The sequence below is a fragment of the Cannabis sativa genome, chromosome 1 (assembly GCF_029168945.1).
Source record: "Cannabis sativa cultivar Pink pepper isolate KNU-18-1 chromosome 1, ASM2916894v1, whole genome shotgun sequence".
Taxonomy (NCBI): domain Eukaryota; kingdom Viridiplantae; phylum Streptophyta; class Magnoliopsida; order Rosales; family Cannabaceae; genus Cannabis; species Cannabis sativa.
This window is the reverse complement of record NC_083601.1, coordinates 41,733,896-41,760,676: the sequence shown is the minus strand read 5'-3', so window position 1 is coordinate 41,760,676 and position 26,781 is coordinate 41,733,896. Positions and strand designations below refer to the sequence as shown.

The following is a 26,781-nucleotide window of genomic DNA, read 5'->3' as shown; positions in this document are numbered from 1 at the left end:
AAAAATAAAAAATAACCGTTCAAAAATAAAATTAAATAAAGAACCTTAATAACGGTATAGAAAGTAAGGTTTTCGTGGGAACTAGGAGGGCTGGCACTATTGGGTCGTGTATAGGTTACATTCAGAGTTGGCATGTACAACACTTGACACACAAAATCCACACACACCCATATATTCCTATATATATACACACACATATGATATGATGTGACGAAGCTCACCGCCACGCCGTTATTAAATATTTTCTGCTGTTGTGTTGTGTTGTGTTTCTCTTATTTTCCTTTATATTTTCTCGTCACCCAAACAAAGATTACTCTCTAAACAAATGAAGAGCAGCAGCACCAACAACAACAAGGCTGACTTCGGTATGTCCGATCTTGAGGCCTCACTCCCTGCCGCCGCCGCTGGTAACACCACAACCACACCACCCTATTTTTACACTCGGTCGTCTCCCTCTGTCTCTGTGTCTATATATAATAGAAGAGTAGAAACGATAATTCATTGTCATATCTCCTAATAACTTAACTTCCTTTGTTTTGTTTGTTTGGTCTCTTCTTCATGTATAGCTCTTACTGCGGAGGACCGTGTTGGTCTTGTTAACGCTCTCAAAGTGAGTTCTTACCTTTTTTATTTCGTGTTGATTATGGGGTCCGACTCCGATCATGATCAGTACTTTTCACCTTCTTTTGTGGTTTTGATTTTGTGTTCTATATTATATATGCAGAGTAAGCTTCGCAATTTGACTGCTAACCATTCAGATATTATGGAAACTTTGTCCCCTAAGATTCGGAAGCGTGTTGAATTACTTAGAAAGATTCAGGTTCTTTGCTTTTTAATGTTAACAAAATTACATATTATGTGTTTTCGTGTTCTCTAATACTAATTACACTTTGCATGTCGTATGATTACTGATTGACCTTAAACTTTGATAATTTTCAGGACCAACATGATGAGTTGGAAGCCAAATTTTTTGAGGAGAGAGCCTCACTGGCATCTAAATACCATGAACTTTATCAACCCCTTTACACTAAGGTTTGTAAGATTTATTAGCCATGCGGTTCTTCTTTAATCAAATTCACAGTATTCATTTTAGTAATTTGAGGTGTATGCAATAGATATAGTTTGACATGACATCTTTAGTGATATGAAGCTTTACAAACTGGAGTTTTGCATTTATACTTAGTCTGTGCTTGACCTTTTTTAACATTTTTGCTTAATTCAACTATTGATTGCAGAGGTATGAGATTGTTAATGGTATAGTTGAAGTCGATGGAGTTAATCATGGAGACAAAGCCAGTGAAGGTATGTACATTGAAGAAATCATAGTTTTATTGACTTGGGTTAATAATGACCCTTGAATTTCTTATGAAACAACACTTGAACTGCAGATAAAGGAGTGCCTGAATTTTGGCTTAATGCAATGAAAGCTCATGAAATATTGGCTGAGGAGGTAAACAAACTTTGATGGCATTTTATTTGTTCATTTGCTAAATTGATTCGAGTATGATTTACTGTTTCACTAACACAGATTACAGAGCGTGATGAGGGTGCTCTTAAGTATCTCAAGGATATTAAGTTGATTATGACTAAAAATCCCAAAGGATTCAAGCTGGATTTCTTCTTTGATACCAATCCTTACTTCAAAAACTCTGTTCTGACAAAGACATATCACATGGCTGAGGACGATGAGCCTATCATAGAAAATGCAATTGGGTAAATCAAATGTGTTTTCAGTTGCCGTGGAGTGAAATTGTATTGTAATTTCTCTCAACTTCTTATATTGGGTTGCCTTGTAGGACTGAAATTGAATGGTATCCTGGGAAATGTTTGACTCAGAAGATTTTGAAGAAGAAGCCAAGAAAGAATGGATCAAAAAATGCCAACCCCATCACCAAAACTGAAAATTGTTCCAGCTTCTTCAATTTTTTCAGCCCTCCTCCGATCCCTAAGGATGATGTGGATATTGATGAAGATGCAGTAAGTTTGACTTCATTTAAGATTCACAAGTGAATTGAATGATCCATTAGCTAGTTTAGTGTTTACATCAGTTAGTTTCTTGTTTTATTTGATGCATGTATTGGCAGGCTGATGAACTCCAGAGTCAAATGGAGCAGGACTATGATATTGGGTAATCCTGTGCTATCTATTTTGCCTTATGTGGTCGATCTTTATTTTTAAGTATTTGTTAACAATCACTTAGGCTTTAGAATTGAGTAAACAGTAAGTTAGGTGTCTTGTATGAATTTGAGTTTAGGACCAGTTATTTGGAACAGGGCAAGGTTGCAGTTTTGAACGATATAGTTGGTCCTCTATTTCATTAAACACTAGGTTTTTAAACTTAAAAATATTGAAGATACATCATGAGCTAACATGTCCCAAGATGTTTAAAATCCAAAGTCAATAGTCAAACCTGCTTACATTGTTGCTATTTACATTTTATGAATGTTGGAGAGCTATATTTCTGTGTGTCATTTACAGTTCTACAATTCGAGACAAGATCATTCCACATGCTGTTTCATGGTTTACTGGGGAGGCTGTTGAAGGGGAAGACTTTGAAGATATGGAAGAGTACGATGATGATGATGAATTTAGCGACCAGAATGAGAACGAGGATGAGGATGAAGATGAAGATGAAGATGAGGATGAATAGGAACACAAGGGCAGGAAGAAGGTATAGTTTCAATCCAATTTAACTTCATTTATCATATTCATTCAAATTCTACATTACAATAAAAACATTCCAATTCAATTAAAATTGTTGATAATTGAAGTCATATGCTGGATCCTTGACCCCGCAAAATAATAATTTGCTTTGATGCCCCTTTTGAAACTGCAGCTGCATTACACTAATTTGCATTGTTTTCGTATGCCTGCAGAAAAGTGGTAGGCCACTATAGCTTTGGATGGTCCACAAGGTGAGCGCCCTCTCGAGTGCAAGCAACAGTAGCACCATCTTGGATAGTTTTGGATCTTTTTAAAAGTTAGATCTATTTTGCAACTTTTCACCCGTTTTGTTCTCTCAATAAACATCGAAGTTTTGGGATTATAATTATTGAGAGTTTGATGTATAGGCTATAACCACAAAATTTCTTTCAAACCAAACCTTTGCCATGCAAGTCATAGATATTAGATATAGATATGATTAGTACATTGTCGTTTACTGTTGTGTTTCAGTTTTATGCTTTGCTTTCTTCACTCACCTTTTATGCTTTCATTCTCGACAGTTCCATTATTGAACAGCGCCCCCCCCCCCCTCCCCCCCCCCCCCCCCGAAACAAAAAAAAAAGGTACATTTTTGTCACTCTTATCTGTAATGAACCTTTTTAAGTGATCAATCTGTAAATGGTAGAAAAAATGAGTTGGGAGGAAAATAAACATGATCAATTGTAATAAGATTTTTGTTAAATCGCTTAAAAGAACACATGGAAGTAGCATTTAGGTGACCAAAATGATCATGGGAAACATCAAACATGTACATGTATCGTACGTTTAGTTGTAATTACGAAAAGCTCCATATGTTAAGTGCTAATTACGAAAGCCTTTGTTTTTTATTAGAAGATGAATAGTGGCAAAGTTTTATTTCAAAAGATGAAAAAGTATGACAACCAAAGGAATCTTTCTTTTAGGGACTATTATCTGTCGATATTCTCTGTTTGTTCTTGTTCATATACTAAATCAGATAGCAATAGCCAACAGAGAGATATATAAAGAAGACAAACAAGAACAATGAAAAGAAGAGAAATTTCGTCAGAAACTGGAACAGTTCTTGCAGAAAAATGATTTTCATCTGAAAAGATAAACAAGCATGTGTTGTACCTCTCTCTTTTTTTTTTTTTTTTTTGTTTTTTGTATGCTTGTTTTTGAAGTTACGTTTCCATGTTTTTGTATTAGTCTACAAATTTATTTGAAAAAAAATTAATATTCATAACATTTGTACGAATGCCACGATCTTTATCATGTTGACACTTTGATCAGTGGCAGGGATTTATATCCAAAAAAACGCCAATGTCATATCGTTTTCTTAATATAGCAGCTAGAGAATAGCTAAGCTAACCAAAAGTACACTATTTTGTCCAAAAGGGTTGTTGTACTATGCAGTCTATACTTGTACACAGTGCTAAAGTAGGCCTTTTCAAGCCAAAATTAAATTAGTGGCCCAAACCAACTGATATTGGTATAATGATAAAAAAAAAGAGTAGGAGATTTTTATTCAGCGGGAAGTGTCAATGCTTATATAGTTATTTTTTTTATTAAACAAAATTTTAAATTTGTTGAAGGTAATAGAAAGTTGTTTTGGAGAGTGATTCAAGGGTAGTTATCAATACTTTTTAATGGAATGGATTTTCCTTGGGAAATTGGGGGCTATTCTTTTTTTTTTTTTTTCTGTAATAGACACTAGTTGTAATTTTTTTTCATGTTAATCAAATAAATAATTAAAACATAGATAAATAATTTGAGGTTTTTAATTTATTTTTTAAAAACTGATGATTTGAGAAATTGGAATATAGTAAATAGTTGTGATTTGTTGGTGTTGAGTGATAGTCTTTGAAATGTGTTTGGTGACTAGTGTTATATAATGACGATGATTGATGATTATTGGTTGAAGGTGTATATAATAAAGAATGGGAGACTCAATATGTAGGAAACGTTAATAGACTTTTATTGATTTTTGGTTGTTCTTGGTTACACTAGTTCAACTTGGTATTTATAGGGAGCTAAAAGGATCTCCAATCACATTTTCTATTTTTTAACCAAATTTTAACTAAAATAACTAAAAAGTTAAATTAGAGAACCATTTTATTTTATTTTTTCATATTTTAGTTAGTATTTGATTATTTTAATGATATTTTATAATTTAAATTTGCTAAATATAAATTATTTTAAAAAAATAATAGAAAAATAGAAAACTCTAGAGCTCATATCCATTATCTATTATATTTATATGAAAAATGCTAAAGGACATCTATGGTCTCTAGCACTCTTATGAGATGTAATATCGCCAATGAGATCAATATCAGGTCCTATTTGTTTTACTTAAATAAATATTATAGAAAATCGCTAACTAATTATAGGACAACACTTCATCATAGTACTAGACACCATGAGTGCTTCATAACAATGCTCTATTTGTATGGTTGAAACTTGAAACTCATTTTTTTGAAACTCATTCTTTATTTTAGTTAAGGAGTGTATTTAGAGAACATGGTTAGAGATTACAAATTTTTAGATTTTTCTTATTTTGATTTACAACTTCACTTTCTAAGACAAACTTTCTCAATTGAAATATCCTCTATATGTATAATACACATTCCGATTAACTGACTAATTTTAATTGTTCTGTTTCAAAGTAAAGTAAAGACAACAATTCTAGAATTCTTTAATTTTCTTGACTTACTAGTGTAGTTTTTAGGTAATTCTAGAAATGCTAATATCATAGTTTTCTCTAGATTAATTTTCTGTAGTTTTTACTATGATATATGACTAGAAAATTTTAGAGACTTTTAGAAATGTATATCAATTCCAATAAAAATTCATCTTGGGGCATCAAGACTAAGTGTATATACTATATATTGAGATAATAATTTTAGCGGTGGTGACAACCAACACCACCAAATCATATATTATTTTAGCCAACATAACATATTATTATTATTATTAATGTAATTAAGTATTAAATTTCATATGATAATTTTTATAGAATATTTTTAACTAGTGGTAAGGTCTACTTCTAGTGTTAGACAACACTAAGATCTAATAACAATCCTTATTATTTTAAGGTTACCCTTTCCAATGTCCCTTTCTCTCAAATATCAATCTTAAAATCAGTTTCGAAAGTCCACTCTGTAAATAAATTAATTAATTGATGACCACAACTAGTATTTGTAAATTTAATTTCTTTTCGCTCACGTTATATAGTTCCACCTAAAATTCATTGTGCCTTATAAACGGTGGCGGTGGGAGAGAATGTGTTTCTCGTTCTCTTTTAGTGAAGAAAAAAGATTCACATGCTATTATATATAATAAATGATCACACATCATTTTAGTCACAATAATGGATTTTCATGATATCATGTATTACATAAATCATATCACTAATATTATAATAATTAACTAAAAAAATATTTATATTAATCTTTAGTGCTTGATAGGTAATAAACTCGATGAAGGTCATGTTTCCAATGCTTTTTTTTTCATCTGAAAAATGGTTTTCAGTGTCTTTATATAGGAGAGAGATTTATTTCTAAACTGGAGAACATTAATGTGTTATATCCCAATGTTAACTGGTCTCACTGAAAGCCAAAATATAGTAAAAATATATAATTAGTCTAAAATTTATGATATATATTTTGTTGACCCGCATAATTGGGTTATTATACAACCATACAAATATGCCAGTCCTCGAGAATCGAAACAATTCTTTCAAAAAAAAAAAATCGAAACAATGCAAGAGAGAGAGAGAGAGAGAGAGATTAAGCTATAATAATTATTATATTATTGGGGTTACATCTTTTATTCCACTCGAAAAGTTGCTTATATGTATCTTTTTAATTTGTTTGATCAATTAATTAATAGATCATTGCTTTCTTCATATTCCATGCCTTTAAGCTTGTGATCTGAACATCTTGATTACCATTGTTGAAAGCAAACAAATTAGCTCCATAACCAATAGCTAAGGTAGGATAAACTCTTGCTGTGATGCAAGCTTTGCCTTTTCCACCAAAGCTCTCCACTATTGAGTGATCAATCTGTCAAACAAAAGTTATGATCATATATATTAGCCTACCTCATTAAAAGATGGTGTTACTTTTAATGGATAAGAAAGCAATTATATCATCTAGATAAAAAAGCAAACCCCCACTTATTAGAACATATATGTATAGTACTATATATATGATATAAAGTTTGGTGATAAATATGTATATAATGGCTTATCCTTTAAGATATATGTAGAATATATATAAATGTCACTATAGAGCGATGCCTCAATTACAAATAGAGCCATATAATGTTCTGATTTAAGTATTGATTATTAAGCTAGCTAGCATTGACTTGTAAGTTTGAAATAAAGAGAAACATGTTACTAAAATTTTTATTAAAATCAAGTTGTATTAATTATTTCCTGTGTATATACTCACCAAAGTTCTCAAGGATAGCGTCTCATAAACGGGGTCAACATTGAGAAAAGCTCCATAAGTAGTCTTATCATTATCTTCATTGAGTGAGGACCTATCAAAATAACAAAATAATAATATAAAAAGAATTGTTAAAATTTGGTAATAATAAGATAATGATGGCTTGAAATCGAAAGAGAGAGAGGTAATTAATTGACCTGCTTTGATCACTGCACATAAGCACCACATATTTTTCATTACTTTTGAAAATTCTGAAGAACACTGCTGTGTATTCTTCTAATCCTTTTGAAGCCAAAACATAGAGACCAAATGGTCCTAAACCACCTTTCACTGATGCACCCTTTCGGCTACATAACATTTGTGGGTCTGTCCAACTGGGGTCTAATTTTTCTGCCTTCTCAAATCCACTAACTTTAAATGAAACCTCTACATCTGCCTGGAAAAGTGGCCAAAAAATTAAATAAAAAAAAAAAGGTTATTTTTTTTTAATAATAATTTGGTGGAGGGAATCATGGTTAGTACTTTAATTTTTTTTCCCAATAATTTAAATTTGAAATAAAAAATATATATATAATAATTAAACAACCTGTAGTGCTTGGACATTTGAAATTTGGAGCTTTGATCCACCCTTGAGTAATTTATTAGACAAATTGACCATGTTAAGTCTTAGTTTTTCGATTTCGGGAATAGGCCATTGGATCAATTGTTTCCCATATTTGTCTAGCCAAATAGTCCTTGGAATTGCCTGCAAAACCATTTTAATATTATTCACATGAAAAGAAGTTAAAAAGAAAAGGTAAAGTTAAGTTACACCTTTAAATTATAACGAGTCAACTCTATTCTTTATCATTCTAACATTGTAACCAAACAATTATATTATGAAATAAATGTGGAAATTATAGTATAGTAGCTAGTCATACCTGAACTCCAGACCATCCCTTCTTGATATCATCATTAACACTTGAAGATTCATTAACCCAACCCCACAAAATCCTCCTATTCTTGATATCATCAAAAAAGGTTTTTGAAGCATAAAATTTGCCATAGTCATATCTCAAACCAGAATAGCTATCCACAAAACCCTTATCCGGGATATACTTATCCAAAGCAAAATTATACGTACCAATGGTGTAATAATCGTGCTTAGTGTCATCTAAACTGTACTTAAGAACATGCTTAACCTTGTTGTCAATCACAGACGTGTCAACCCCAACTTGGCCATCCACAGACACAGGAAAGAAATCAGGACATTCCCACATTCCAGTTCCTTTACCTGAATGAAGTGGGTGTTTGGCCTTAACCCAGTAAACGAAATCCTTACTCCTGTAAAGGATAGCTAATCCTCTGCGGTTCTTTTTACTTCCAATAATGACTCTCCACCTCTTATCTGGGCCCAACCAAGCAGTGGTGGGGTCCCTAAATGAGCTGGCATTGATTTGGTTGGCTTGTGTGGGAGCCATAACTGGGTTATGAGGCAACTTGACCCATTCCCTGAGGAATGGGTCGGAAAGATTCTTGGGCTCGGCGTAATTCTGTACTTGTTGGTTTTGGGGGTTGATTCCGGTATACAAAATTACCGGTTTGCCATTGGGGAGAATTGTAGCTGAGCCAGACCAACAACCGTTAATATCGGATTCCTGGGATGGGAATATGGCTGGGTCATGTGGGGTCCAGTTTACGAGGTCTTTTGAGGTTGAGTGGGCCCATACAATGTTTCCCCAAACAGCTCCTTTCGGGTTGTATTGGTAGAATAGATGGTATAGTCCCTTGTATACCATTGGTCCTGTATTAAACAAACTCTATTATAATCACAAACAGGGGTATAACTGTCATTACACTTTAGCTAAGTCGTAATGTTATTCATTCAAATTTTGACCATATATTTATTTTCCAAACTCTAAAATTTTCTTATCAAAATAATTAACAGGAAGATGGAAAAAAAGATAGAATACTAACCATTAGGATCTGAGAGTCCAATAAAAGCACCAAAGTTGAAAAAGAAGCCAAAGAAAAACAATTAATTAAACCCTTATTAGTATAATAATAAAAACTAATAAATATACATATAAACAAAGAAGATGTAATGGAAAGAAATTAATATTAAAAATACCGTTGATCCAATTTTGGGGGGGTTGGAAGTGGTAAGAGGTTCTATAAGGTTGATTTGGTGGAGTATTCTCTGATGTTTGAAGATTTCTGTAAACATGGTGTGAAGCTTGGAGCTGAACAAGGCCATGGCTGAAAACCAAAGCCAGAAAGCATAGAAGCCAAGGAGAGGAGATGGTTGTAATAATTATTGTATCCATAGTGATGTGTATATAGTGGGATTTTTTAGAGAATAATGATATGAATTATGAGAGCTCCAACTAGCTATTTATAGAGGACTTGGACTTGGTACGGTAATTGGTCAAACGTATTAAAAATCAATACACAGATAATATATTAATATTAAAGTATGAAAATGAGACAATTGTAATATTGTGTGGATCAAATACCCTTTGGCCGTAAAAGTGTCAAAGAATAATAATAAGGTAATTAGAAAGAGTGAAAGATCCAGGAAAGTGGTAAAGACATGTGAGTGAGAGTGAGTGAGAGAAAGAGAATTTAATTATAAGTGAAAAGAAAGGCTTTAATTAATAAATAATTAATTAGTATATATATTTATATAAATTAATAGTATATATATTAACCTGTAATTTAGAGGGAAAGGAAAGTCCACATTTCAATCTAACTTGTACATGGGTTTTCATGATTGCCTCCTCTTGTTTACTTTTCATGAGATTAAATTAATACAAAAATTTATTTTTTAATTTAGGGAGAGAAAATAAAATAATAATAATACTAATAATAATAATAGTGGCTAATAGAGGCTAAATAATAAGAAAGAAAATTTTAATTGATACGACTAATATTTATGTACAATTATAAACAACCAACCCAAGTAGTCTTATTTTTATTTCTTTGATGATTGTTTTTGTTTTCTCCTTCACTGATCATTCAATCCAGATTTTCTTCAGCAAACAAGCATTGCTCCGGCACTGTCATGGAAGCAGAAATCAGATGTTCATGGTGGGAAAAGGTCAACTTACTTAAAAGGAAAGACCATTGCTGTGAGTTTTAAAATTGTGGCTCTTTAAGGTAAAATTTGCACTTTCATTATCTTGGCTCTAATTAATAGACCCATCCATTAGGGTAATATATAATTGGTATATCTGATATTAATTTGGTTGATGTTGACATGTTGTTGATCTTACCATTTAAAAAAATTAGAAAGTTAATTTTTTTTTTTTATTACTAATTAATGCTATATATATTTCAATGAAGTTTGTAAGGTCAATATGATTGCGGTTCTTGATAATCCAAGACCTTGCAAACAAGTCTTTGGTTCTATTTTCATAAAATCATAATATGGAAAGATGTTGGTGTTACATATATCTTTACAATTAATTAAGATTTAAGTTATTTATGAAAATTTCTTGTTGGTTAGATTAATACAAGTTACCTATCGTTTTTGAACAGGAGCACTAGTTGTTTTGGTGGGACTAATATATATGGGCATGTGATGTTGAGACTTATTTATCTATACGTGAGACTTCAATTTTGAACAAATAAAAGCTTACTTATTTATAATTTTTGACTCTAATTATTATTATTATTATTTTTGAGAATAAATTATTGGTTATTTAAAGTTTCTAAAATTTTACTGTACAATTTTCCTAGAGTAAATTCTTGCAAGTTGGTCATAATTTAATATTCCCACTTATAAATTGGTTTAGGATACTTATCCAAAAATTTTCACGAGTCGGTCATAATTTGGTTTAGCTTTTTTCAGATAGATATAATAAATTTTAGGAGTTTTTACATTTGATATTTTATTTTAAATCTAATTTTTAAAAAGGATAATTTACATGTGGATACGTATTTGTGTATTTAATCTCCATAATAACTTAATTTTTCTAATTATTAGTATTACCGCTACTTTATACCGTTTTTAAAATTTAATCCAATCCTGTTGCTTTTTGAACATGCTGAAGAGAAGGATGACGTCAGCGACAGTTGGATGGGACGCGCGTCAGAAGGTGCAGAGCGCATAATCATGGTTTTCCAAATTTTCCAAAAAAAATTTAATACCTTCTTCTGTAAACCTTTGTTGCTTTTTGAACAAGCTGAAGAGAAGGATGACGTCAGCAATAGTTTGATGGGACGTGCGTCAGGAGGTGCAGAGCACATGATCACGGTTTTCCAAATTTTCAATAATTTTTTTAATACCTCATTCTGTAAACCTCCTTCTGTAAATCTCCTTTGTAAACATATTTTGTAATGCTGCCTCTTATAAATTTCAATACTTTTTGTTGCTTTCATATCAAGTTAGATGTTCACAATCAACATTTTTTTAAAGCTTATATGTTTACAATTATTAATGTTGTTTATAATTTTCTTTTTATTTTCTGTTGCTCCAAAATTCGCCCAAAATACGTGGACCAGTCGAGAGGGGACACGTGGATCAGATAACTTGGAAAGATTTGCTAAGTCTTTTTATGCCACCAGGAAGCGCTATTAGCATGGGTCCCGGAGGAGACACCCGGAGTACAAGGTACTCCAGGAAGCTAGTATAGCATGAAGGCTCTCCGAGAGGTGTCTGGTCTCTCCCGAGAAATCAAGTCGCATTTAATGCTGCATGGGAGGAAGCGTGTTGGAACTGTAACACGCAATAAAGTCTGACGGCACAACCCCCGAACAGCAGCGCTACAGTAATGATCATTTAAGTCTAGCGACGGCTACTCTGCGAAGAGTCACGTCAGTCACAAGACAAAAAGGACATTCTCCATAAAAACCCTACAGCACCTAGGGATTTGACCATGCATTACCCATGGTATATTCATCGGAAATGCCCAACTTTATGGATACTTACAGACACGTGTGTAAGAACAATCCTAGGGATTACCCCACCAAAACACTATAAATACCCCCTCAAAGCTCATTTAATGGGGTCGAGAATCTTGGTTGCAAAAAGAGCAAGAAGAGAACAAACTCACCAAGAACATTCTCTGTATTTAAGAGAAAAACATTCTCTCAAGTGTAGAATCTGTATTAAATACATCCATTAATAGCAGTGGCTCGTGGACTAAGGCTCATTAACGCCCCAACCACGTAAAAAGTCTTCATCTCACTTTCTTACAGCTCCTTATTATAATTATATTTTAATAGTTGCCGAAAACCTCGGTCAACATTTTGGTGCTTTCATTGAGAGCTGAGGAAAGCTGCTTCACAACAAGCATTTAACTTCACGATAATGGTGGAGACAAGAGCTACACGTCATCCTCGCCCTCTAGAAGACGCTCAAGACCCTAATGAGGAAGATGTAGCCTCAAGGGCAGCAGAGGAGTCCGAGGAAGAAGAAGAAGAAATAGTTCCCGATGAAAACTGCGAGGAACACCTCGACGAGTATGCCTATGACGGAGGAAGCTACCAAGAGCTGGTGCTCCTCAGACAAAAAGCTATCGATCATGAAGCTGAGATCGAAGCTCAGAAAGCGCAAAATCAAAAAATGCAGGAAGTGATGCTAGCCATGCAGAAAGCCATGGAGGCAGCTGGTATTCACGTGCATCCCAAGGCGATGGCCGCTGGACTCGACGGGGAGCCAGCAACGTCTTCGCCTAATTCCCAGCAGCAAAGGCCTAGGGAACCTAGCCCTATAAGGCACCCTGCTGAGGAAAACCAAACAAAAAACCCTACTTCTGCCCCTGGTCGAAAGAAAAAGGCGCAGGATCCGCGAAAGGTCCGCTCGGATTTCCCTAAAGGGAAAGGTCCGCAGAGGGGCAAGCCCCAAAGAGGGAGTCTTGGCCCTCAGGATCGAGGGGACCGGAAAAGCGTTTCCGTGCACCAGGAACCAGGGGGTAGAGGGAGAGGAGGACAGAGATGTCCACCCATTGATCTGAGAAATCAAATCAATGGGAATCAAGGTGACCTCCGGGATCACCTTGACCAAAAAAGATACAGGCCCGTAGCCTCCTCGGGTACTGTAAACGAAGGCATTATGGCAGAACTTGCCATACTTCGAAAAGATATTGCTCGAGTCTCCCGGAGGCAGAAGGGAGATGACTCCGACTCGGACAGTGAGGATCGGGAGCCTTGTGCCAAACATATCCTGGAGGCGGAGCTCCCTAAAAACTTCAAAATGCCCGAAATGGCAGCATATACTGGGAACTCCGACCCCAGTGATCACTTGTCACGGTTCAACCGGGTCATGACAGTCATGCGGGTCAGCAATGACGCCAAATGCTTATGCTTCCCCCTCACTCTGGGCGGATCGGCAGAGGAATGGTTCAAGAAATTGGAACCAGGATCGGTGGGTTGCTGGAACAAACTCCAAACCAACTTCCGGAGACAGTTTGTTGCTGCCAGGAAGGTCAACCTGGAGGTTAGTGCCTTGACCAACATCAAGCAACTGCCCACCGAGACCTTGAATAATTACATCAAGAGGTTCCGAGAGGAAGCCTCGAAGACCAAGAAGGTCGATGACGGACAACAGCTTGCGCTTCTCCAAGCAGGAATCCGCACTGGGACTCCCTTCTGGAACGAATTACAGCAAGAAGGCGTTGCCAGCCTTCAGGACTTCCAGAAGCGAGTCCAAAAATATATTAACCTCGAAGAAGCCCAAATCGTGGCTTACGGAGGCTATTATCCCACCGGGATAGCATGATACATGCCAGGAGTATTGCCCTCGGGTACTGTCCCGACCGCGACCCCTCCGGTAAGTGGCATACAGTTCTCTGCTACTCCCGGGTACAGCCAGGGCCAAGCTTTGGCCCCGGCATCTTCCCATTACGGCAACCCGTCCGGGGTGAATGGACGGACCCCTTCACAGGCTGCCCCGACTGCTAGCTTAACAGGCCCTACCCAGGGGTCGAGGAGCAAAAGGTCCTCCAAGGGCAGCACCCGAACGGGAGAGAAGCGCCAAAAGAAGGGGTACACACCCCAATACACCCAATACACGTAGCTCACGGACTCTCAGGAACGTGTATATTTTGCCACAAGGCAGAATACGCACTACCGGAGACCACAACCATTGTACAAAGACAGCTCCCGGAGAGATCCGAGTAAAAGGTGCGAGTACCACAACGACATTGGTCACAGCACCAATGAGTGTAAAAATCTCAAAGACGAGATTGAGAATTTGATCCGTTTGGGCCACCTCTATGAGTGGATCAAAAATAGGTTGCCCCACCTTAATCCGGGGCAGGTGGCAGGGGGTATGCCTTCGGGAACACCAGGGGGTACAGCAGGAGTATTGCCTCCAGCTGCTCCCGCAGGTGACGCCCAGCATATACCCGGACTACCGCCCCGGCCTAATGGACGGGTAGCCATGATCTCCGGAGGTCCCCATATCGGAGGAAACACTCGCAAGGAGCGAAAGAGATATGCCGAGGCCGCAAGACACAGTGAGGTGTGGGAGGTCACTCAACTCCCGGCTCAAAGGCCTCGGCTAATGGACCAACCCATAACGTTCACGGAAGAAGACGCCAAGGCGGTGCGTTTTCCTCATCACGACCCTCTGGTCATAGAGACCCCCATCGCAAATAAAGTAGTGGCTAGGGTCCTGATTGACAATGGGAGTTCCGTGAACTTACTCTTCAAAGAAGCCTTCACTGCGATAGGGTTGACCGACCGGGACCTCTCTCCTAGTGGATCGCAGCTCACAGGGTTTAACGGGACAACGCTAATCCCGATGGGAAAAGTCGCCCTGGGCCATTCTCGTGCCCGGATACCCCCCAAAGCACATTCAAGTATTGCACCTTCGTGGTGGTAGACTGTCCAACAGCCTACAACGCAATCTTAGGCCGACCGGCCCTCGTCGACTTTGGTGCAATTACTTCAATCCGACACCTATGCCTAAAATTCCCTACCCAGGAAGCCGGAGTCGGAACGGTGAGGGGAAATCAAGGAGAGGCCAGGCAATGTTACAATGTTGCCACCCACTTGCCAGTACTCATGGTCCGGGGGCCCCCTGAGATAGAGAAGGCTGAAGAGGACGAGTTGGATCCTCGCATAGGATCCGAAAGGGTCGTAGAACCAATGGAGGACGTCGAAGAAATACCAGTGTGCGACGACGACTCCACCAAAGTACTCCGGATAGGGAGAAGCCTGGATCCGGAGGAAAAAGATAAAATAATAAAAACACTGAAGGGCGCCATCGACATTTTTGCATGGCGCCAAGAGGACATGACCGGCATCAGCCCTCATGTCATCACCCATGTACTCAACGTCAACCCGGACGTGCCCCCTGTACAGCAAAAGAGACGCCCGCTCGACTCGGTGAAAGCCGAGGCCTTAGAGAAAGAGGTGGACAAACTTTTGTCCAATGGCATGATCCGCGACGTATACTATCCGGAATGGCTGGCCAATCCGGTACTGGTGCCCAAGCCGAACGGGACTTGGCGGGTTTGTATAGATTTCACAGATCTAAACAAAGCCTGCCCAAAGGACTGCTTTCCGCTGCCCAGGATCGAGCAGATGGTAGACGCCACGTCCGGATTTAAGCTGTTGTCTTTCATGGATGCCTATGCGGGGTACAACCAAATAAAAATGCATACGGCAGACCAGGAGTGCACTAGCTTCAGGACCGATAAGGGGGTATACTGTTACCTAGTCATGCCTTTCGGACTGAAAAACGCCGGAGCAACCTATCAAAGAATGGTTAACCGGATGTTTAAAAGCCTCCTAGGACGAAACATGGAGGTATATGTAGACGACATGCTCGTCAAATCCAAAGCATGCAGCAGCCATGCAAACGACTTAGAGGAATGTTTCGAAGTCGTCCGGAGATACGGCATGAAGCTCAATCCGAAAAAATGCACCTTCGGGGTCAAGTCGGGGAAATTCCTGGGCTTCATAGTCAGCCAAAGGGGGATCGAGGCAAACCCGGAGAAAATCCAAGCTCTCCTGGACATGCCATCCCCCAAAAAACATAAGGACGTGCAGAGTTTGACCGGAAAGGTAGCCGCACTGAGCCGCTTTATCTCACGGTCCACGGACAAGTGCATACCCTTCTTCAACATACTGAAGAAATGCCAAAAGTTCGAATGGACAGATGAATGCGAGGAGGCATTCAAAAGGTTAAAAGACCACATGCCTAAACCTCCTATCCTATCAAAACCCGTCCTTGGAGAAGACTTGTTCCTTTACTTGGCCGTCTCCGAGCATGCGGTCAGTGCTGCACTGGTCCGGGAGGAAGAAAAAATTCAGCACCCCGTGTACTATGTTAGTAAGCGCATGGTAGGAGCCGAGACAAGGTACCCGGTTATTGAAAAATTAGTATTCTGCCTCCTGATGGCATCAAGGAAGTTGAGACCATACTTCCAAGCCCATCCGATTAGAATCTTGACCAATCATCCACTCCGACAAGTTCTCCAGAAGCCTGAAGCATCCGGAAGGCTCCTCAAGTGGGCGATGGAGCTGAGTCAGTTCGACTTACATTACGTGCCCCGGATTTCCATAAAAGGCCAAGCCTTGGCGGACTTCATCACCGAATGTAATGAAGCCGAGGCGACAGCCAATACACCGGAGCCACCCATCCCCACTTGGAGAGTATTTGTGGATGGAGCTTCTAATGAGAACGGTTCAGGAGCCGGAGTGGCTATGATATCACCTACTGGATTGCGGCTCCAGGCAGCACTCCGATTCAACTTCACAGCTTCGAATAATGAAGCCGAATATGAGGCCCTGATAGCAGGGCTAAAATTGGCTAAAGCTGTAGGAGCCAAGAGGGTGGAAGTCTACAGCGATTCTCAGCTAGTCGTAAACCAAGTTTCCGGAGAATACCAAACTCGCGGCGAAAGGATGGCCGCATACGTAACAATAGTCCGAGAACTACTCCACGAATTCACGGACTATAAAATAGAAAGAATCCCCCGAGAAAAGAACGCTCACGCGGACTGTCTGGCTAAGTTAGCCTCGGACAGCGAAATCGAAGAGCTGGGGGTAGTACCAGTGGAACGCTTGGCAGAGCCAAGCATCAAAATAAAAGAGACCACACAAACGGTTGGGCAAGAACCCAGCTGGATGGTCCCCATCATAAAGTACATAACCTCAGGTGAGTTGCCCCAAGAAAGGGCACTGTCTCGAAAGATTCAGTATCAGGCTCATCGTTATGTAATGATGGATCAAATTCTCTACCGGAGAGGACTCAGCATGCCTTATTTAAGGTGTGTATCGGACCCTGAAGCTAGACAAATCATGCTGGAGGTCCATGAAGGGTTCTGTGGAGATCATACGGGAGGACCCAGCCTCTCAAAGAAAATATTGAGGCAGGGATACTTCTGGCCAACAATGAAAAAAGATTGTATAGACTATGTCCAAAAATGTGACTCGTGCCAAAGGTACGCGAACATACCGAGAGCTCCTCCAAATGAGATCACTTTGATGACCAGCCCCTGGCCCTTCGCGGTCTGGGGAATAGATCTCATCGGGTCTCTACCTACGGGAAAAGGAGGGGTAAAGTATGCAATAGTAGCAGTGGACTACTTCACCAAATGGACAGAGGCTGAGCCTATGAAGACAATAACTGCTAAGAAGGCATTGGACTTTGTTATTAAAAACATAGTGTGTCGATACGGCTTGCCTCACAAAATAGTCTCAGACAATGGAAAGCAATTTGATTGCGAGAAATTTACTGACTTCTGCAACCAACACGGAGTAGTGAAAAGCTTCTCCGCGGTAGCCCGGCCTCAAACAAATGGCCAGGCAGAAGCAGTCAATAAAATCCTAAAGGTCACCTTGAAAAAGAAGCCGCCGTCCGTAAAAATAAACTCGGCCTGAAGAATTGCCGAGGGTATTGTGGGCCTACCGGACGACCCCCAGAACCACAACCGGTCACTCGCCGTTCTCAATGGCGTACGGTTGTGAAGCAATGGTCCCGGTGGAAACATTATTCCCATCCCACAGGAGGACGACTTATGATCCAGCCACCAATCAGGCCCTGCTCCAAGAAGCTCTGGATCAAGTCGAAGAACTCCGGGATGAGTCCCAAATACGGATGGCCGCTTATCAAAAGAAGGTGACCAAATATTTTAACTCCAAGGTTAAAAATAGAAAATTCGCTATTGGGGATATGGTCCTAAGAAGGGTTTTCCCAGCCACCCAAGAACCCGGAGTGGGGGTACTTGGACCGAATTGGGAAGGACCATATGAAATCGAGGACGAAATCGGTTCTGGCACTTACAAACTGAAAAGAATGGACGGAACTACTGTCCCAAGAGCCTGGAATGCCGATCACCTCAGAAAATATTACCAGTAGCGAATTAAACTTAGATTTTGTTCAAAGGGTTTGTACCGTCCAAATGTATGCCTCCTCTATATTAAATAAAACTGAGTGCCTTAAAAACAAAGTTTCTATGCCACTCAGGGGGGTACTAGGGTATACCGCACGGACAAACAAAAACAAACTAAGTAAAATATTCTGACCCAAAGGGCAGGTCAATCTAAGTAAAATATCCTGACCCAAAGGGCAGGTCAATCTAAGTAAAATATCCTGACCCAAAGGGCAGGTCAATCTAAGTAAAATATCCTGACCCAAAGGGCAGGTCAAAAAATATGCGCAAAAATAAAGAGCATAAGTATAAAAACCCTGAGCAGGTTAAAATACCTAAGTGTGACAAATAAAGATCGCATATATATAGAAAAAAAAATATCCTAGCCCGAAGGGTAGGTCATACACATGTAAATGGCCCGGGGACAGGCCTTAAGATATAACTGTCTCCCCTTCAAATAAAAGCTGCCGCCTATATGTAAATTGTTCTAAGGCAGCAGCAAATATGTACAAATAAAAAAAAAGAGTTATAAGAAGAACGGGTAGAATCTGGGTCAATAATACGGCAGCTCAGTCAGCCCGCGGTGGAAGACGAGGTCCAATCCGTGCCTCAAGTTCAGCATCAAGCCTCTTCTTCTTTTCCCGAAATTTGGCAATCATGTCCTCGGGTTTGGGATAAAAAGTAAGCTTGATACTCTGATCATTGGTGGCCCAAGCCATGTAGACACCATCATCAAAGCGCTTCGGGCACCGGGCGCAGGAAACAGGAGAAAGGAGCTCGGCCCTCTTGGCCTTCCTGGTAGACTGATCTTTGTAATCCCTGAGCTCCTTCAACTCCGCAGCTAGAGCGGCCTTGGATTCGATATCCGACTGGTGAGTCTCCTCTAGAGACCTCACCTTGGCGGCCATTTCATCCAAAGCCTCCCTGGCCTCCCGAAGATCTCGCCTGGCCTTCTCGACAGCCTCGGTTTGAGCCCTTAGTTCCTCCTGATGATGGGCCTCCATCCTGTCTCTCCGCTGGGCCTCGGCCTGGATCATGGCCTCCGCCTGAGCCTCCCTCCGGGTGGCCTCCTCTTCCTTGGCCTTGGCCTTCTCTTCCTTGGCCTTGGCCGCTGCCTCCTGGCGCTCGGCAGCCTCCTAGTAAATTTGCCTCTCCGCTGTGAGGTCTTGGAGGACCTTCCTGACGTCGTTCATGTCCCCAAAGTCGGACAGAGCGAAGCCATGGTTTATGATGTTCCTGGAGAGGCGACCAGCCTCGGCAGCAAGCTGAACCATAACGAGGTATAAGGAAAAATTTCTCAAAGGAAGAAAACAAAATACAAACAACAAAAAGGAAACGCAAAAAATTGCAAATTACTTACCACTGTGAGGGAATGGCTGAGGTCCTGGACCTGGAAGATAGAGTTCAAGGAGGCACAAGTGGCAAACCGCTTGGGCGCACAACGTGTAAGCTGAGAAGCGAACTCACCGGTCATCTCCGCGGCAAAGGGAGCCAAAGTGGGCCCTAGGAGGGGACGGAACCAGTCCGTTAAAGGGTCCAGGTTGAGGTTCCACGGATCATGATAGTCCGGATGGTTGATGCTCGCCTCAACCTCAGCTCGCTGAATCCTCCTAAGGGCCTCCACCTCGGCATACCCCCGGGAGTACTCGTCCATAGCATAGTTGTGTTTGGCTATGCGAAGCTCCTGCCTCACCTCATCCCCCGGAATCGGGGTAAGATCAATGTGGGGAGGAGCAGGATTTTCCTCCATCGGGGAAACCCCGCCGTCTAGGCCATGAGCAGGAGTGTCGGCCCTCCGAGGCCTCTTCGGCTCGTCCTGGGCAATCATCTTGCCCTTACGCTTGCGAATCAGAGCCACTTCAGGCTCCTCCTCGTCCTCCTCTGCTACCACTGGATGGGCTTGAGGCTCTCCAGTACCCTCAGCGGCTTCCTCCGAGAAGTCCCACCCTTTCCCTTGGCCTTCTCCCGGAAGCACCTCCTCGTCATCCACTAAGTCAATGGTTTCGGGGGGAGCGCCGGAAGAAACCTTCAAGGAAGGAGCCGGGGGAGAGGGGGTGAAAGCCGGAGGAGCCACGGGAGTATGAACCCCGGCAAGCTGTTCCAGGATGGCATCCATGGAGGTACCTGTTCCAATAAAATAAGCAAGTGTTAGAAGTTCGTGAGGAACCACTTATAAAAGATGCAGCAGATAAGCTACTCCTACCCGAACTTCCTAATTCGGCCCTAGCAAAGTCCCGAACTTTAATACTGGCAGCATCATCTCCAAGATAACTGTCCGAGGGCCGAAACCAGCTGGACGCTATGTAAGCCGACGGACCTAAGGGAATAGGCTCCGGAGGGCCGGAGCCCATCCGGGACCGACCTAGGTAATCTCCTAAGTTCGTAAAATAAAATTCCTTCAAATGATCCCCCCACCGGGTCGACGGCATCTTAAACCTACGGAGACGCTCGTCGAACCCTATGGGCCTATGATTGGTATATTCATCAACGGAAGGAACATAGCGAATTATCAAGGGAGACTTACCACCGGCACCGGAAGTGCTAGCACCGGGAGCACCCGAGTTTGGTTCGGGGGCTGAAGGCTGAGGCCGGGAAGTCTGATTCTCAGAAGAGCCTTCAAGACGAAGGGGCCTCCCGGCGGAAGGACCCCCAATCTCTTCTTGAAGTATCTTGTCAAAAAATTTAGCTTCGGACTTCCCGCCAATGGCTTGGCTCCTTCGCACCACCGGACTCCCCACGCGAAGCCCTCTCCCAGAGGCAGCCTGGGCCTTAGAGTACGCCTTCTCCTGGGCCTTCCGGTAGAGATAATCTCGGTACTTCTTCTCTGCCGTAGCAATGAGCTCATCCCGGAAGGCCTTCTCCGCAACCGGCGCCCTCACATTGGGGCAGATGACCTTGGAGAGGTTGGAGTCATCCACGGATTGATGAGAAAGGATAAGTTTAGCCTTCCTACAATTCTCCGTGGTGACCAGGCCCCCGACATCAAGATCGGCATGGTCGTAGGAGGCGAAGGCTTGGGCCCTTCGAAGGAAAGCCTGAGTGGGGAGCGTCCGCTGGTAAGGTGGGATCCGCACCCACTCCGTGAGAAGCTCCGGATGGTCCACGGCTCTGAACCCGGACGAGAAGAAAAAGCGGTGGCGGTACTCCTTAACATGAGTCTGCCTATTATATGGAACCATCCCCTCGTTAGCAGGATGGATCCGGAACCCATAAAAACCATCCTTAAGTTTGTCCCCTTTCTTGGGGACGGATACAAGTTCATAAAAATATAAAATTTCCGCCGGGCTGGGAGACCCCCAGCCACGGGCGGTGTAAAAAATGAATAAGCCTGAGAGCAGGCGGTAAGCTTGAGGAATAAGTTGGTATGGCGCAAGGCCGACAAATACAAGAAAATTCACAAAGTAATCTTGAAGCGGGAGCATGGCACCGGCCATCAAATGGGTCTGACTCCAAGCCCCGAAGCCGTCATAGTTGTGATTAGGCGTCTCCGAGTCACGAGGAGGCCGGTGGAAGGTCCCTGAGGTAGAGGGTTTGATCCCAGCCACATTAATAATGTTCTCCAAATTCGGTGAGGACAAGTCGTGTCGACCGAAGCTCGGCCGCTTCCCAGCCAGTTGCACGGGACTTGTACCCCTCCTGGGCGACGGGTCCCAAAGAAACCTCCTCCAGCGTGGCCATACTTTTCCCTTTCTTCTTAGAAGATTTTGAGCCGAAGCGTACATTTTGTGTTCGAGAAAAACAAAAGGGAAAAAGAAAAACCCAGCAGTTAGGTCCCATACCAAACCCTAAATCAAGAAAAAGGGAGTGGGGGTCCCCTAACCGCTGGAAAGAGGCCCCCTCCGGACACGTGTCACCTGGGAAACTCTGGAGAGAATCCCTCAACAAGTGTCGGGTGCAATGAAATCGCAGAAAGTGGTTTCACAAAAAAAAAAAAAAAGAAAAAAAGAAAAAAGCCATCTTATGCCCTAAGCGACTGTTAAAAGAAGAACACATGGCCTTCTCCAAACAGAACTGTATAAACTACAACAGGGGCATGATAAATGGCGATTCTACAACTAATGCAGTAAACATAAAACAGAACTCGAAGAACTTAAACACTCACACACCCAGAAGCCTCAAAGTGCGAACCCAGAAAACAAACGAAGTAAATATAAGCATGTTATTATCTAAGGATGCAAGAAACTTACAGTCGATTGTTGAACTGGGGGTACTGAATGTGGTTGAGTGAGAGTTGAGAAGCACTGGCAAAATCGAACACTGGAAAATTAAATGAAGTGTCTGAGTATTAAGACAGTTCGTGCTACTTTGAGAAATTTTCTCTCTAGGAAATTCGAGCAGAAATGGCAAGGAATGGAAAGTAACCGAAATGAAGGAAAGGTGGTGGCTTTTATAGGCAAAAACGCATGAGGAACAGGCGTCATCACCTACCAATCGCACGGTGGGGAAGACGCACGATTCGAATTCCTGAAAAATCAACGGATCAGATCGATCTACCATTAAGGCGGTGGAAACGTTTGAGTATCCGTCTGACACCATCAATGCGCCGCATCAATCATGGGGCGTGAAACGAATCGACCTCTGCAAAAGCGAATCGCTGCATTTAATGCCATTATTAGACACACCTCCACGCGCCCCCAAGTCGTATCAGAAGACCGAGGAGGCGGCTGGAAACATTCCTGCAAAAAGCATATTGCTGCATTAAATGACATCATTTAATTTGCCCCCACGCGCTCAAGGCTCGAGCTAGGGAAACGAGGAGTCAACCGGAGACACTTGAACAAGCCTTGGTTTATTTTTATTAAGTAAACAAGGCTTGGGGGGTAAATGTTGCTCCAAAATTCGCCCAAAATACGTGGACCAGTCGAGAGGGGACACGTGGATCAGATAACTTGGAAAGATTTGCTAAGTCTTTTTATGCCACCAGGAAGCGCTATTAGCATGGGTCCCGGAGGAGACACCCGGAGTACAAGGTACTCCAGGAAGCTAGTATAGCATGAAGGCTCTCCGAGAGGTGTCAGGTCTCTCCCGAGAAATCAAGTCGCATTTAATGCTGCATGGGAGGAAGCGTGTTGGAACTGTAACACGCAATAAAGTCTGACGGCACAACCCCCGAACAGCAGCGCTACAGTAATGATCATTTAAGTCTAGCGACGGCTACTCTGCGAAGAGTCACGTCAGTCACAAGACAAAAAGGACATTCTCCATAAAAACCCTACAGCACCTAGGGATTTGACCATGCATTACCCATGGTATATTCATCGGAAATGCCCAACTTTATGGATACTTACAGACACGTGTGTAAGAACAATCCTAGGGATTACCCCACCAAAACACTATAAATACCCCCTCAAAGCTCATTTAATGGGGTCGAGAATCTTGGTTGCAAAAAGAGCAAGAAGAGAACAAACTCACCAAGAACATTCTCTGTATTTAAGAGAAAAACATTCTCTCAAGTGTAGAATCTGTATTAAATACATTCATTAATAGCAGTGGCTCGTGGACTAAGGCTCATTAACGCCCCAACCACGTAAAAAGTCTTCATCTCACTTTCTTACAGCTCCTTATTATAATTATATTTTAATAGTTGCCGAAAACCTCGGTCAACATTTTCAAACTAAATATTGAATATATTCATGATATTGGTTTACAAAACTGATATACAAAAAAAAAAAAACATAGATCATACAAAGTAATTCATACAGTAAACATACTATTAGTTATGCTAATAAATCTATTAGTTTATTTTTGCATATTAAAACAAATTTTATTTTTATTTTGTATATTGGAACAACAATTTATTTTATTTCATATATATGTTAATAAACCTACTAGTTATTGTTTGTTGGGGGAATAATATTTTATTTTTTTCAATATAGAGTAAACTATAATCAAACATAATGATATACGCCAAGAAACACATTAGTCTAATTTTCGTGTATATTGGAACAACAATTCATTTTTTTGTTTCAAACACAATTTGTGAATATAAAATAACAAACTAATTAGTCTATTTTTTTTCAAGTTGAGACATCAAATCTGGTTGTATACAAAGTATATTACTGTAACATGTCTTATATAGTAAACCTGAAAAACAATATATGCACTTGTCAAAGATTTGAATATGATAAAATTCCTTGCTCATAAGTTTATTTGGCATATATGCATATACTCATCATAAGTTTATTTGGCATATATGCCTATACTCATATATGCCTAATAAACTTATTAGTTTATTTTGATATATTGAAATATATTTTCATTCTTTGTTTACATAGTAGCCTTTTCATATAGCCTATCATCGAATATGCTAATAAATCTATTAGTTTATTTTAGCATATTGAAACAAATTTTTATTTTTCTTTTCGTATATTGGAATAATAATTCAGTTCATTTCATATAGTCTACCATTATATATGTCAATAAACTTAGTAGATTCTTTTTGTTGGAACAACATTTTATTTTTTTTTTCAATACATAGTAAACTATAATCAAACATACGTCAATAAACTTATTAGTCTATTTTTCATATATTGTTACAAAAATTTATTTTTTATTTCAAACACAATGTTTGCCTATAAAATAACAAACTAATTAGTCTATTCTTTTTTAGGTCGAGACATCAAATCCAATTTGATTGTATACAAAATACATGACTGTAACATGTTTTACATAGTAAATTTGGATAACAATCTATGAACTTGTCAAAGATTTGAATATGATGAAATGTCTTGCTCACATGAAATGCATTACTCATAAGTTTATTTGGCATATATCCCAAATAAATTTATTAGTTTATTTTGGCATATTGAAACAAATTTTTATTCTTTGTTCACATAGCAAAATTTTTCGTATGCACTTACCATCGTATATACTAATAAATCTATTAGTTTATTTTGGCATATTGAAATATATATATATATATATTTGTATATTGGAATAGCAATTCATTTTATTTCATATAGCCTACAATTATATATGTCAATGAACCTATTAGTTTCTATTTATTGGAACAATATTTTACTTTTTTTAATACAGAGTAAACTATAATCAAACATAATGATATACGTCAATAAACCTATTAGTTTATTTTTTGTATATTAGAACAACAATATATGTTTTTGTTTCAAATACAATCTATCATCATGTATGCCTATGAAATAACAAACTAATTAGTCTATTTTTTTTAGGTCAAGATATCAAATCTAGTTGTATACAAAGTACATGACTATAACATGTCTTACATAGTAAACTTGGATAACAATATATACACTTGTTAGAGATTTGAATATGATAAAATACATTCATAAGTTTATTTGACATATATATATCTATACTCATATATGCCAAATAAACTTATTAGTTTTATTTTGGCATATTGAAATAAAAATAAAATCTGATGGTTTCTATCAAACTAAGAATAAAAAAGACAAATAAGTTCGTCATAAATAAATAAACAAGTTATCTATTTGTATAAAAATTCATATTTTAATTTTCTTAAACTAAAAACTAAATGATATATAACATGCATATTACATAGGAAAGTTTTTTGATGCATTTTGATAGTTTATTGTTTGTGAAGATAACATGAAAATTTGTAACATTAATAACAACAATAAACATGAGCAAGATTAGGATTACCATGCAAATTGCACTATACTAATGAATTGATTACGGTAATGGTAGTTTACAGTGTATATTAAGTGTGATGATTTTGTCAGTGTTAGTTTACTGATACTATTTATAACTTATTGTCTGTGAAGATAACATGAAAAGTTGGATGTGATTTTTGTAAAAATATTTTGTATATTTTTATTTGATTATTTTTTGGGAATTTTATTTGATCAGATGTTATTTTGATGTGCGTTGTATACTTTAGGGTTTTTTATTTTTTATTTTTTAAAAAACGTGTTTGTATAGTTATATATGTGCGTTTTTCATATAATTAGGATTGTTGGTTGATTACATATCACTTATTTTTCATATGTTGTATACTTTAGGGTTTTCTTTTTTTTATTTTATTTTATTTTTAGAACAGAGAAATTTTTTGGTCAATTTTTGAATTGTCAATTGAGATGTTACTTTTCCAATAATGAATTTGTCACTGTTTTGTTGTTGAGAAATGATTTTCTGTTGTTGAGAAACAAATTCGGTTCTAAATTCTGGATCGATCTTGTGGTGATTGTGACCGGAGCTTTTTTTTTCGTTAATGGAGTTTTTTTTTTGTGAGAATGGTTTCGAATTTTGACTTTGATCTCTTTTGCAATCGCAGTGAATCGATTTTGTAGACCTTGTTTGTTGTTTGAGAAACGATTTCGGTTATGAATGCTTGATTGGTGTTT

General features: G+C 39.4%; 2 protein-coding genes across 4 annotated transcripts; one reads left to right on the top strand and one right to left on the bottom strand.

Moving 5' to 3' along the window:
* Positions 1 to 92: 92 nt before the first annotated feature.
* Positions 93 to 3,195, top strand: LOC115704907 (nucleosome assembly protein 1;1). Its single transcript, XM_030632128.2, has 11 exons — positions 93 to 407; positions 567 to 610; positions 725 to 820; positions 940 to 1,032; positions 1,236 to 1,302; positions 1,389 to 1,450; positions 1,529 to 1,713; positions 1,797 to 1,977; positions 2,085 to 2,128; positions 2,479 to 2,671; positions 2,877 to 3,195. The coding sequence occupies exons 1-10, from the start codon at positions 326 to 328 to the stop codon at positions 2,648 to 2,650; spliced, it is 1,026 nt and encodes a 341-aa protein (XP_030487988.2). The 5' UTR covers positions 93 to 325; the 3' UTR covers positions 2,651 to 2,671; positions 2,877 to 3,195.
* Positions 3,196 to 6,321: 3,126 nt separating this feature from the next.
* On the bottom strand, positions 6,322 to 9,541 carry LOC115707467 (beta-fructofuranosidase, insoluble isoenzyme CWINV1). 3 transcript variants are annotated; one of them, XM_061115778.1, is made up of 6 exons: positions 9,244 to 9,541; positions 8,054 to 8,932; positions 7,720 to 7,878; positions 7,331 to 7,569; positions 7,137 to 7,227; positions 6,322 to 6,746 (listed from the first exon to the last, which is right to left on the bottom strand). In XM_061115778.1, the coding sequence occupies exons 1-6, from the start codon at positions 9,367 to 9,369 to the stop codon at positions 6,567 to 6,569; spliced, it is 1,674 nt and encodes a 557-aa protein (XP_060971761.1). In that variant the 5' UTR covers positions 9,370 to 9,541; the 3' UTR covers positions 6,322 to 6,566. The 3 variants fall into 3 exon arrangements, with proteins under 3 accessions (XP_060971761.1, XP_060971754.1, XP_060971764.1); XM_061115771.1 differs by having other exon boundaries at positions 8,054 to 8,916; positions 9,244 to 9,502; XM_061115781.1 differs by having other exon boundaries at positions 8,054 to 8,916; positions 9,090 to 9,394.
* Positions 9,542 to 26,781: the final 17,240 nt, after the last annotated feature.

Bases quoted from the DNA above. Each gene is read 5' to 3' on its own strand.
- LOC115704907 (XM_030632128.2), top strand. From the start codon at position 326: ATGAAGAGCAGCAGCACCAACAACAACAAGGCTGACTTCGGTATGTCC. The intron at 1,451-1,528 runs GTAAACAAACTT...TCACTAACACAG, and splicing joins ATGAAATATTGGCTGAGGAG to ATTACAGAGCGTGATGAGGG. The intron at 1,714-1,796 runs GTAAATCAAATG...GTTGCCTTGTAG, and splicing joins ATCATAGAAAATGCAATTGG to GACTGAAATTGAATGGTATC.
- LOC115707467 (XM_061115771.1), bottom strand. From the start codon at position 9,439: ATGGATACAATAATTATTACAACCATCTCCTCTCCTTGGCTTCTATGC. The intron at 7,879-8,053 runs GTATGACTAGCT...ATGGTTTTGCAG, and splicing joins AGGGATGGTCTGGAGTTCAG to GCAATTCCAAGGACTATTTG. The intron at 7,570-7,719 runs GTTGTTTAATTA...CCACTTTTCCAG, and splicing joins CAAATGTCCAAGCACTACAG to GCAGATGTAGAGGTTTCATT.